Genomic DNA, 12624 nt, shown 5'->3' on the forward strand with positions numbered 1-12624 from the left:
ACAAGTTTCTTGCCAATTTTGTGTGTGATACTGCTTTGTGTGGCCTTTGTGATGGTCGTCTTCTGTCAGGACAGCACAGTAAATCACATTAGATGTGGGTATCTCCATTTAGATAATGAGCTGTGTTGCAACTGTACAATATCCCATCTAAGAAGTAATATAACTTAGGTTGCGAAAGACTGCATTGATATACTTTCAGCTGTTGGTACCATCGACAGATCCTCCAGTACCAACATGCTGAGTGTTACCATTAACCAGAAAATGAACTGGATAGGCCACATTTCAATAGGTGGTCACCGGCAGCTGGAAGGATGAGTCCCCTGTGGTTCCACTCTCAAATCGGGTTTCCGTTTTGGAAGCTGATGTCATGGTGAGGGTGCTAAGACAGAGGTCATTTTTCGAAATAATACCCATGATAGAAGTAGAATGAGGGATGAGGTCTTGCATCAAGGTGAGTAGATGAGGATAATGCAGTTGGTGTGGTTAATATGGATTTCAGCAAAAAATTTCAGTTTGTGTGACTGGAGGCCAGTGTCCAGTGGTGTAGGTGAGAATGTAGAGGCGTTTGATAAGTTTGTGGATGACACAAAGATTAGCTGGCTGTTGACAATCAGCAAGAAGGTCTTGGGTTGGGTTGGTCAAATGGGCAGATCAGTGGCAAATGGAATTTAACTGTGCGAAATGAGTCTTGAGGAATTTTCCTTTCACCTGAAGGGTGATGGGGGTCTGGAATGCGCTGCCTGGGAGGGTAGCTAAAGGAAGAAGAATGCACTTTATCTAAAAATGACCAGTCCTTATTGACCTGTAAAACTAACCAATGCTTTGTGGTGTCTAATAATCACTAATTGAGAGAAATCAGTTTTTGGCAGGAGGAAGGCACAGCCCACCCCCCAACCATGTTCACTTTTGCGATAATCTCTAATCATCGATTCTAAAACCTTCCCTACAACTGACTTCAAACTAACTTATAGTTTCCTGCCTCCTGCCTGCCTCTCCCTTTGAATGGAGGGGTTATGTTTGCTACTTCCAATCCGATGGAACTTTTTCTTAATACAGGGAACTTGGAAAATTAACCCCAACGTATCTACTACCTCATTAGCAAGCTTTAACGGCTTATATGAACAGGCCCTCTGAAATACGTAGCACACTTCCCTTACTCCCTTTAGTTTTGGACAGTTCCTTGAAGGCTTGATCTGTTTTCAGTTTATGCACAAGCTTGCATTTCCTGAATCCCAAGCTTTACCAAAGGTGTCCTGAGCTCCTCTGCAGGGATACTTTAAATCTCCAAGTATAACCTTGACTATCCAAGAGAAATACATTGAGATCAGAACAGCTCTAACTTGGTTCAGCTTCCAGACACCTGGGATGCTCAAATCTGATTTCAGTAGGAGCAGCTTATCGTATAAGTGGCCAGCTGCCTCCAGGAATTGCACGTGCACTGCCTCTCCCAGCCCTGCCCCCATGTATATGTGAAATGCCCTGGTTTGGGGGCAGGACTCCAAATTCCCAATTTCTTTCAGTATTTTTTCCATAGTAGCAATGCACTCTGTTGTGGTGAAAATGGTCTACCTGAATACTGCTTCTCATCCCAAGCCTGTCCACTGAAACCTATCTCTCTTGCTGTGAGTGTAAATGTCAGTAGGACCCTAAACTGACTATCCCGGCTGGTGCATGTTGTGAAGGTGAGAGGGGGCCTGACCTCTGGGCTGATTGTAAAGTTGAACACCAAAGCTGATTTGTGGTGTGGAAGGGGTCTGTTGGTGAAGTGTGGTGTATCACCAATAGATTTGACTGGATATCCACAGCGTCGAAAGAGGAGTCAGTCTAGAGCTATGTACAGGTTCATGGGCTCCCGTATGGAGAAGAGAGATTTGGGACAGATGCCACACTGATGAACAGATGGTGAGCAACAGCTGAAATCAGTTTCTGGGGAAGAGTGCAGTTGAAACTTATTTAGGACAGCTGGATGTTGTCACGACAACATGTCTTGTTGACAGCTGGATGTGATAAGTAGGGTTGGTATTAAGATTAGCTTTCGATGAATTTCTCTTTCCCTTGGTACAGTATTTTGGGTATAGAGCAGATGACTGGAAGAAACAAACAAGTAACTTGAAACTGCTTTAGAACACAGAACAGTACAGCACAGGACAGGTCCTTCGGCCCACAATGTTATGCCAAGGATTAATCCTAAAATAAAATAACTTACACACCCCTCAACTCACTGCTATCCATGTGCATGTCCAGCAGTCGCTAAAATGTCTCTAATGACTCTGCTTCCACCACCACCGTCGCTGGCAACGCATTCCATGCATTCACAACTCTCTGCGGAAAGAACCTACCTCTGACGTCCCCTCTACACTTTTCTCCTAATATCTTCAAACTATGACCCCTCGTGCCAGTCAATCCTGCCCTGGGGAAAATTCTCTGGCTATTGACTCTCTCCATGCCTTTCATTATCTTGTATACCTCGATCAGGTCTCCCTCCTTCTCTTCAGAGAGAAAAGTCTGAGTTTATTCAACCTCTTTTCATAAGACGAGCCCTCCAGTCCAGGCAGCATCCTGGTACAAGATGATCAGAGGATTAGATAGGGGAGACAGTGAGAGTCTTTTTCCCATATGATGTCAGCTTGTACAAGGGGGCATAACTACAAATTGCGGGGTGATAGATTTAAGACAGATGTCAGAGGCATGTTCTTTACGCAGAGAGTGGTCAGGGCATGGAATACCCTCCCTGCTAATGTAGTCAACTCAGCCACATTAGGAAGATTTAAACAATCCTTAGATAAGCACATGGATGATTTTGGGATAGTGTAGGGGGACGAGCTGAGAATAGTTCACAGATCGGCGCAAAATCGAGGGCTGAAGGGCCTATTCTGCGCTGTATTGTTCTATGTTCTAAACCTTCTTTGCACCCTCTCCAAAGCCTCTGTATGTTTCCTATCGTAGGGTGACCAGAACTGGACACAATATTCCAAGTGTGGTCTCACCAGGGACTTGTAGAGCTGCAGCAAAACCTCATGGCTCTTAAACTCGATCCCTCTGTTAATGAAAGCCAAACCACTATATGCTTTCTTAACAACCCTATCCACTTGGGTGGCAACTTTGGTGGGATCTATGTACTTGAACACCAAAATCCCTCTGTTCCTCCACACTGCCAAGAATCCTGTCTTTAATCCTATATTCAGCATTCGAGTTTGACCTTCCAAAATGCACCACTTTGCATTTATCCAGGTTAAACTCCATCTGCCATTTCTCAGCCCAGCTCTGCATCCTGTCTATGTCACACTGCAGCCTGCAGTAGCCCTCGATACTATCAACGGTACCTCCAACCTTTGTGTCATCTGCAAATTTACTAACCCACCCCTCAACCTCCTCAACCAAGTCATTGATTAAAAACTACAAAGAGCAGAGGCCCAAGAGCAGAGTCGTGCAGCACACTGCTCACCGCTGACCTCCAGGCAGAATACTTTCCACCTACAACCACTCTCTGCCTTCTGTCATCCAGCCAATTCTGAATCCAGACAGCCAGATCTCCCTGTATCCCATACCTCCTGACTTTATGAATGAGCCTACCATGGGGAACCTTATCAAATGCCTTGCTGAAGTCCATATACACTACATCCACTGTTCGACCTTTGTTGACCTGTCTCGTCACCTCCTCAAAGGACTCAGTAAGATTTGTGAGGCATGACATACCCCTCACAAAGCCACACTGACTACCTTTAATCACACTATGCTTTTCCAAATATTCATACATCCTATCCCTCAGACTTCTTTCCAAAACCTTGCTGACTACAGACAAAAGACTGACTGGTCTGTAATTGCCAGGAATTACCCTTCTTGAAAAGAGGAATAACATTTGCCTCCTTCCAATCCTCCAGTACGACCCCCGTGGAGGATAAGGATGCAAAGATCTTTGCCAGCGACTTAGCAACCTCCTTTCTCGCTTCCCAGAGCAACCTGGGATAAATCTGGTCTGGCCCTGGGGACTTATCAATCTTAATGTTCCTAAGATCTCCAGCACATCAACTTCATCAGTCTTGATCTGTTCGTCCCCATATCCCAGCTCCTTAAAGTTCTCATTAACAACAAGATTCCTTTCCTTCATGAAAACTGAAACAAAAACTTATTTAGGGCTTCCCCATCTGCTCAGACTCCACGCACAAGTTCCCTACACTATCCCTGATCAGTGCTACCTTCTCCCTGATCATTCTCTTATTCCTCACGTATGAGTGAAATGCCTTTGATACAGTAAAAGGGACAGGCCTTTTACTCCCTAGTCTCAGACTTTGGGAGTCACATCATTAGGCTGGCATTTATTGCTGATCCTTGAATATTTGGTTTGGACTGGAGACTGTGCGTACAGACTCCTCTCAAGTTAGATTGGGAAGTTTCACACTCAAAAGAATAATAGTGAATCAGTTGGATTTTTACAACCATCTCGTGGTTTTATCTTTTGTTTTAAACTGAGTATTTGGAGTAGAAAGTAAGAGAGGTCTTTGACTGAGGTGATCATTCTCAGACACTGCAAAGAGCAAGTGTGATGGGGTTACATGGCTTTTACTTGCAATGTATTCTTCAGTTGCACTTGTGCCTGGCGTGCAATGCAGACTGTTCAGCATGGGGGCATCAGAGTAAATGGTTATGTGGAAAGAATGGAAGTTATGGCCCCCAATAAAATATAAAACCATTTAATGACCTGTGTGGTGTTTCTGCACTTTTTATTTCAGGGTTTTTGGTCCGCCAAACCATTATAAACATCTGCCGAAGGAAGAGGCTGGAGAGTGACTCCTACAACCCTCCTCATGTGAAGAGGAAGCAGAAGATAGTGGATATAGTCCACAAATACCGCAACAAACTCCTGGAACCAGAGTTTTATACCTCACTGTTCCAGGAAGTGGGGCCAAAATCTCTGAACCCGTAGACACACTGAGATCTTTGCCGAGAGTATTTATAAGCTATTTTACTACTTAGTCAGGCACTTGGCTACTTGCGAATGTGATGTGATGCACCGACTGGTATCCAGAGCTCTGGAAAGCAGTATATCCCAGCTGGTTCTGTGTAAATGTGTATTAAGGACGTAATGTTGATTTTTGAGAAATATATAAAATCCATTTTATACTGAACTGCAAGACAGCCTTACTGAACATAATCGAATTTCTGTACAATACTTGAAATCTGTACTATGTAGTGTATCTTCGATCAACTGTGTGGCAAGGTGTGCAATAGTGCTGTACTCTTAGCTCCCAGACCTTGCACTGAATCCTACACGGATAGACAGTCATAGAGGAGGAGAGAGTTTGGGGTAGTCTCAATCCACAATCTGGTGGGAATGATTCCACAGCACAAAACTGCCCTGACAGTACATAGTTAGCACTAAAACTATAAGGAATGGGGCTAGGGCTTTGAAGGAGGGAGTTATCTTTTTCGTTTGTCAACCTTGGTCAGTGATTTTCATTGTTGAGACACCAAGCTATGTTTAGTTGGAATCTTAGTCCCAAGTCATGTGTTTCTTCCTTGTAGGAACACAAGCACAATATTCGTGCAGTTATCAGTTTCACACCATCCCCAGCATTAGCACAGTACACAGCACAAACAGAGGGCATCCACTTGCTTTTTAGTCTTCCTGATGTCCTGTGCCTGTGAATGTTTGTACTGAAATGACATTTATCAGTCTCTATGTTGATCCAAGAAAAATGAAAGGAATGTAGAAGGAGGTTAGCAATGTAAGGAATGGAGAAATATGAGGGAGTGAGGAATTGCACAGCTATGTCTGAACCAGTCTTTGTGGTCGGACTAATGATCGAACCCACTGAAGTTGAGTTTATATTCGGCAGTGGAATTGCTTATTTTTTGTCTTGGATTTTTTCACCTTGTAGGACCTCACTACAATTTCCCCAAGTCTTCCTCTGTTCCTGTCAGCTGAGAATGGGGTCAAATTTGCAATTTCTTTCTTCTCAAAAAAAAACTGGATGATTAATTCATTGTCCACCTGTGCATTGGTAACATACATTGGTTCTGCATTAGTCTTCTCATGTTGTCTGGAAGCTGTCCTTACTAATTCTGCCCTGAATCTAGATGCAAGAATTCCCCCTAACCAATTAAACTGACTAAGGATAACTTAGCGTTCCTGGCCTGTGCGCTGGAAACCACTGACCTAGGCTGTAGTTCAAATAAAGTTATCCTGAAAGTGCCCGCATTTGTTTTAAAGCCGTCCACACACCACGCAGAATTGTTTTTATTTTGTTCATTAATCACGAAGCATTTAAAATATTTTTACAGGTTTTATTTTTATACTTCATTGCTTTTGTCATTGCCATTTGGGGAAATAATGGTTATTTTTAAAACAGTGTCTTTGTTCCCAACACATTTGTCTGATTGATAAATGAGTCTCATTAGAAATCCTTACTCTGCAATCAATGATCAAACAAAGCAAATAATGTACCTTTAGTGAACAGAGATCAATGCCTTCAAACTCAAGATCTTGTACTGTACAGGATCAAAGCATCAAGATTCTCCCATACCCTTCAATGTCCTTCATGTTTATTACACTTATTGGTGAGTAAGCACCTTCCTACATTAGTTTTATGCTTTATTCTAGTTGGGTGTTTTTAAAAGAAAATTAAAGACTATTTTAAAAAATAATTTAAATGTCATGATTAGATTTCTTTCCCTAAGCAATTAAAAAGCTGGTGTTTGTTGATGTGCTGATAGCCAGGTTCGTGAATCTCAGCAGTTGAGGACAAAGCTGACTGATGAACCAACTTTGCTGAGTTAGTGATACATTGGAGAGGTGCCTGACACTGGAACTCTGTCCAGTCAAATCCCAGTAATCCTTCAAGGCAACCTCCAAACAGTATCAGTGTTTCAAGCGGTCAGCTTAATGACAACCTGATTTGGAGCAAGACCTCTGAGGTTAGTGCAAAGACTTAGCTAGTTTCACCTCAGCTGATGTAGGCCTATTTATGCATGCTTAGCATCTGCCTCACTTGGTCTATGTTAACTGGGCCCAAAGGGTTTAATACCAAAACAAATGCTTTCCAACAGTCAGCAGAAGCTACATTCATTTGGACTTCTCATGGTGATTGATTTCTGTGCAATTCAGATACTGAGGAACAGACTGGTGTAATTCCTTCCTCCTCTTCTGCAGTGCCTGTGTGAAGAACATAGTGAGTTAAGCAACCCTTTTGATGGAGAGCGATAATGTTAGCAATACTTGATGCTAAGTAGTTTTAATACTTTCTGTTGCATTTAAAAATTGCAGCATTCCCAATTTTTGTGTTGAATGCATTTGATGGGCTAAGAGGGGGTGAAGTAAATGTTAGAGATTGAAGAGCTTAGAGAGATTTGACAGGTTATTGGCTGTTCTCATAGAATAGATATATTAAGTTTTAATTTTGTGCATGATGAGCAATTCTCTTTTAATTACGTGTGTCTTGCCTGCCAAAGTGGCGAGATATAATTTGACTTGCGCCTTTTCCTTTTTACTCCTGTTCCTTACTGAGGCTGTTTCCTGGTTTTTGAATTCTGATCCGTTGAGATAAACCCATAGCAAAATCCTTCAATATGAAATCATAATTTATTAACAGAACATTCAAAACATGCTTTGCTACTTCATACTTATACACACACACACACACATACAAAGTACTCAGGAAATTAAGGAAGACAAAGGAGAAGTTTATCAATTACAAGCGTTTGGTAAATCCAGAGGTATTAAAAGAAAATGAGCCCACGAGTTCCCAGATGTTAATGTCCAATAATAGTCACCACAGTGAGTTGTGCCCTGTAGACTTTACTGTTTGCAATGTAGGCACCTTTCCCATCAGCAAATTGGGGAACTGTTGATGGAGTATTCAAGGAAGGCTGCCAACTCAGCCTGGAGTCCTGCTTTTTTGCCTCTAGACATCCAGCAGCAACTCACTTAGAATTCCAGAATTGTATATTCAAGCAATTTAGCCAGATTTGATTTCAACATACAACAAGAGCAGATATTTGAGGAGCTGAGGGTCTATTTTGGTGGGCTGACTGAAAGATCATTAAGCTAGTGACAAGGTAACTGTTAAAATATGTTTTGCACGGGTTCTTTTATCCAGAGCTATCTGGAAACAAGTGTCTGACCTCTATGCCCTTTGTCAGGTGACAATGCAGGGGTTTCAGAAGTTTCTGGAAGTATGAATCTGATTGACCTCTGCCATTTTGAGTACCAGAATGCTATCGAAAGAAACAAAATTTAACCATGAAAATGTAGAGTAGTTTCTTGTTGTACTCTCTAACTGTGACATACCCAAAGAGCTATTCTGAATGCACATGCTGCAGAACCCAGAGGTTGAGGTATTCGAATTGATTGAATAATGCACTATAACCTGCAAGTTCCCTCCAATGTTGATTGTTCAAAGTAGCCTGTTATCTGGCCAACTATAAAGTTCAGTTTTCATTCCTGTATTTAAACTCACGATAATTTGAGCGATCTGAGGTTTGTAAATAATAAAGAGATATATCTGGTTGAATGCCCTGGTGATCGATCAGTGAGATTCTGATCCATGCCTTCCTCTTCAAGGTTTTGTCTGACCATTCCTTAGACTTTCTTTTCTTAAACTTTCTCCAGTGCAAACGTTGAATATTCCATTCATCCACAATGCCATCCACTCTTCTTACACCCCCACGCCCCAATCACTCTCTCTCTTCCCTTCTAACATGCTTAAACGTAGAGGCTGGAATCCGATTATCTACATTTTACTTCACTGATGTTGGGAGTGCTATGCATTAATTTCCTGGTGAGTTTTCAAGGTTGCAACATTGACCCTACTTTAAAAGTGTTTCATTGTCTGAAGCACTTTGAGGTACTTTAAATTCATGAAAGGTGCTACATAAATGCATATCTCCTCACTGACAGTTGTCTGTATTGGTCGCCCTGGGGTTCCTGCAGTAGCACTGTGTTCATGTCAGTTTGGACTTCCACCACCCGCAGACTATTCCTAGCAGACCAGTGAGATCTGTCTGTTCACAACCAAGCCATTGGTCCAGATCTAGATTCTCACTTGTCCTGTTTCATTTTGTTCACATCTGAATTTATTTCCGATAGCTGTAACTATCGTCATCTTTAGTAAAGGAGTTTACTTGGGTAAGTAAAGGACTGAAATCTTGTCTGCATGCTTTTAGTAATTTTTTTAAAGAGGTTTGAGGCATGGTAATCCGCAAAGACACTGACTGTTAAAGTGTCACGGCTTCATATGGGAGGCTAGATTGGAGTGTTGGGCTGTTAGTTTTTGGGATATAGAGTCCAAGTCAATGAGCACAGTCCCATTGGAGTTGGTGGATAGGATTCTCTACCACCTTGCTGCTCCTGATCACCAGGATCAACAAAATCCATTTCCATTACAGGCAGCCCAAGTGAAATCAGTGAATTCAACAAAAGCTTGAAATCTGACTTTGGACATCACTGGGCATGTGTTGTGTTCCAACTTCAGAGCTGTATTCCACTGTGCTGGGCTGCTGTTAGTAATACATACTGCAAATAGTCAAATACAGTTTGTGCAGAGTATTGAAGGGAACATTTACAGTCCATTGTGCACAGTCCATTTGTTCAGTGGTAAAGGCAGTACAGGTCATTCTGCTATAACACAACAGTTGTGTTCCTGTACAACCCCATGCTATATAAAATTGCACTGTGCAAGATCACCGTAGAAAATCACTACCCATTCACTTGAAAGTTTGCATTATCTAAAGTGTCCACAATGCATCAATTGTGATTATAGACCATTTGTGTAAACGAAATGTGCTCATTAAAATATTGAATCAGAGGTGGTTTACAAACTGGAAGACAGCCCCTTGATCCATCATGTATGCATCAGCTCAGAAACAAGCTACCCCGCCTCATTACACTTCACAACATTTGGGTTCTAGTATTCCTGCAGCTGGTGGGATTGGGAGAGATGAGGGATAACAGGGATTTTCTACTTGTACTGACAACTCCCCCCAATTCATGGCCAGTAATCTAGGACCAGCTCTCTTTATAATGTCTGCACCATGTTAGGAAGCATTCTCGCAGCACTGGGTTTCATTTTCTGTCTTTCGTCTTTCATGGCGTGTGCCATTATTAGCTTGGCCAACTTTTGCACATTCCTAATTACCCTCAACCGTTTTGGAAGCCAGTTCACCACAGTCATAGGTAGGCAGGCTTCTACACCTAACGAACATTAGTGAAGCAGGTTGGTGTTTGTGATCATGGATACTCAATTAAAATTGTCAGAGTGTTGCTAAAACTTATATTCTTTTTGAATTCCAGATTTATTAATCAAGTTGAAATTCTATTTGCTGTGGTGGGATTTGAAACGTGTCCCTAGGTTTCTGAATGGCTGTTGTTTTTATCCCTTTGTGGTATGTGGATGGTGCTGGCACCTCTGATGTCTGTTGCTCTTGGCTTGAGTGGCTTCCTTGGCCATTTCAGTCCTTACCTCTAAAATTCCAAACTCCAGTTAAAAGTCAACCACGTTGCTATGACCAGGTAAGGACAGCAAATGTGACTTTCCCTAGAGGACATTAATGAGCCAGATACATATTTTTGACACAATTAGAAATTGCCATAAAATCTCAGCAGATCTGACAGTAGCAGCTGTGAGTGAAAGAGTTAATGTTTAGCAGTTCTGGATCCAAACGTTAACTTGTTTCTCTGCAGATGCTGCCAGACCTGCTGAGTTTTCCCAGCAATTTCTGTTTTTGTTTCTGATTTCCAGCATCTGCAGTTCTTTGTGTTTTCTTGTTTGGTAATTTTGACACTTGGTAATAGTTATCTGGTTGCTATTAGACAAGCTTTAAATTCCAGATTTTGAATTCATAATTCACCACCTGTAATGATAGGGCTCAAAGCCATGACCCTAGAATAGTAGACTGGGCCTCTAACTAATTACATTACCAGCAAGCCAACTTCTTCCCCTCTTGACAAGGTATGAGCCTGATTGTACATGGTGAATGAAACAAGGCATTAGTCGGCAATCATGTTTTCTGTACGTGGCTGGAGTGATGGGGATTTATATTTATACTGTGCAGTGGACAGGTAGCCAGATTCCGAATCTCCCTGCATCCTCATACCACTCTTCATCTAAGGCTTTGAGATCCTCCTTCAAAAACAAAGTTTGACCGTTTGAATTTCCTTTTACAAAAATTGGCCCTGACTCATCGTCCTTTGTGGAGAGATGGCCCTGTAATCCACTTCATGCTGGCAACGCAATTCCCCAATTCCTAATTTCTGGGAAATTCACAGAAAATATTCACCATGACCACAGCCAAGAAAAAGATAACAAGACAGTGGTACTTTAGCTGAGTGCGTGATTCAGGATAAATTCACACAGTTATTGTTTTTCTTCCAATTGCATTTGCCCTGGGCATCTTTAGAAAGTTGGTGTTAGATTTTATAATTCAAAAGTTGAGCTTGGTGTCTGAGAAAAATATTGTGCGCTCATTGTGAAGTTGCACATCAAGATAATCTGGTATGAAGGATCATTTAAAAGTATTGTATCTTCTGTAAATAAAGCTGACTTCAGCTAGCTGTACACTATCAAGGAGGGTTTGTGTAAATAGTGAGCAGCAGGTCAGGTTGGTTCTGTCTTCAGTACTTTATCTCTCTGCTTGCTAGGATCGGCAAAAAGCACGTGTTTGTATTTATGCCAATTCAATGTTATCAAAGAGAAATGTACTGATACTGAATGTATCTCATTATATTCAATAAATTGTTGAGTTTCTTTACCCCATACCCTTAATGGAAAGGTTCGGTGACCTTTCAGCTGAGAGCCTTTTTTTGAGATCCAGTTCCATATTAATTAGCAATGAGTGCAGATGACTGGTTTGATTGTGTAAGGTACCATGTATACAATCACTGTGGAAATCTAAAACGGGAAGCCCTAGCAGATGATTTTAAACTTTCCTCACCCAGGGTTTGCTGGATATCAGCTGATATGTGAATAGAGTCTTTGCAATTGGGAGTTGACTTTGAGAATCTTCCTGGTGTGTGTGGTCTGATCCGTATACTTTGTCACCATCATTGCATCAAACAATCTCCGAGCCAGTGCACTCCATTGTGGGAATATCAGCACCACAGGGCGGCAGTGGATCCCTCAGGTGACCTGATACCTACTGTCGGGTATTGGGCATCAAGAGAAGGCAAGTATCTGGGACTGACGTTACTTCAACAAAACCCAGCAATTGATATTTATCAGTAAAACAGCAAACTAATGTGGGAATATTCCAATATAAGATATTCATACATTCAATTTGTAAATGCAATCATTGAAACCCTCCCTGTTTTGCTTGTATACCTCAGCAAGATTGCATTTATTTTGGTTTTGCTACTGATTGAAGGTTGATCTGTTTGATTAAAGTGAGGAAGTTAATATTTTTCTCTTCTGCTGAAGTTTTACTTGCGTCTTCTTTGCCTCAAGGTATCATTTCTTCAAAAGTCTTTTATTTTTCTCCAGGAGATGGCATTACCAGAAGTGGGACACTGGGAATCATGATCCTTGCTGTAGAAGGTTGGCACAGCTGGAGTTTCTCAGCTGCCTTTGGCCAACCTTATACAAAATTCAACTTTAACTGGACTAGTCATTCTGGCCTTACTGGTCAGTGCTA

General features: G+C 41.7%; 1 protein-coding gene across 8 annotated transcripts in view; it reads left to right on the forward strand.

Annotated features, from left to right (window-relative positions):
- Positions 1–11745, forward strand: part of ralgapb (Ral GTPase activating protein non-catalytic subunit beta) — a 143325-nt gene extending 131580 nt beyond the window's left edge. For all 8 annotated transcript variants that reach the window (XM_060836570.1, XM_060836572.1, XM_060836573.1 and 5 more), the window contains one exon: positions 4731–11745. In XM_060836570.1, coding sequence (XP_060692553.1) covers positions 4731–4924 — 194 coding nt within the window. In that variant the 3' untranslated portion in view covers positions 4925–11745. The remainder of the gene's footprint in view (positions 1–4730) is intronic.
- The last annotated feature ends 879 nt before the right edge of the window (positions 11746–12624 follow it).

This window comes from Hemiscyllium ocellatum, chromosome 15 (genome assembly GCF_020745735.1).
Source record: "Hemiscyllium ocellatum isolate sHemOce1 chromosome 15, sHemOce1.pat.X.cur, whole genome shotgun sequence".
NCBI classification, from domain to species: Eukaryota; Metazoa; Chordata; class Chondrichthyes; order Orectolobiformes; family Hemiscylliidae; genus Hemiscyllium; species Hemiscyllium ocellatum.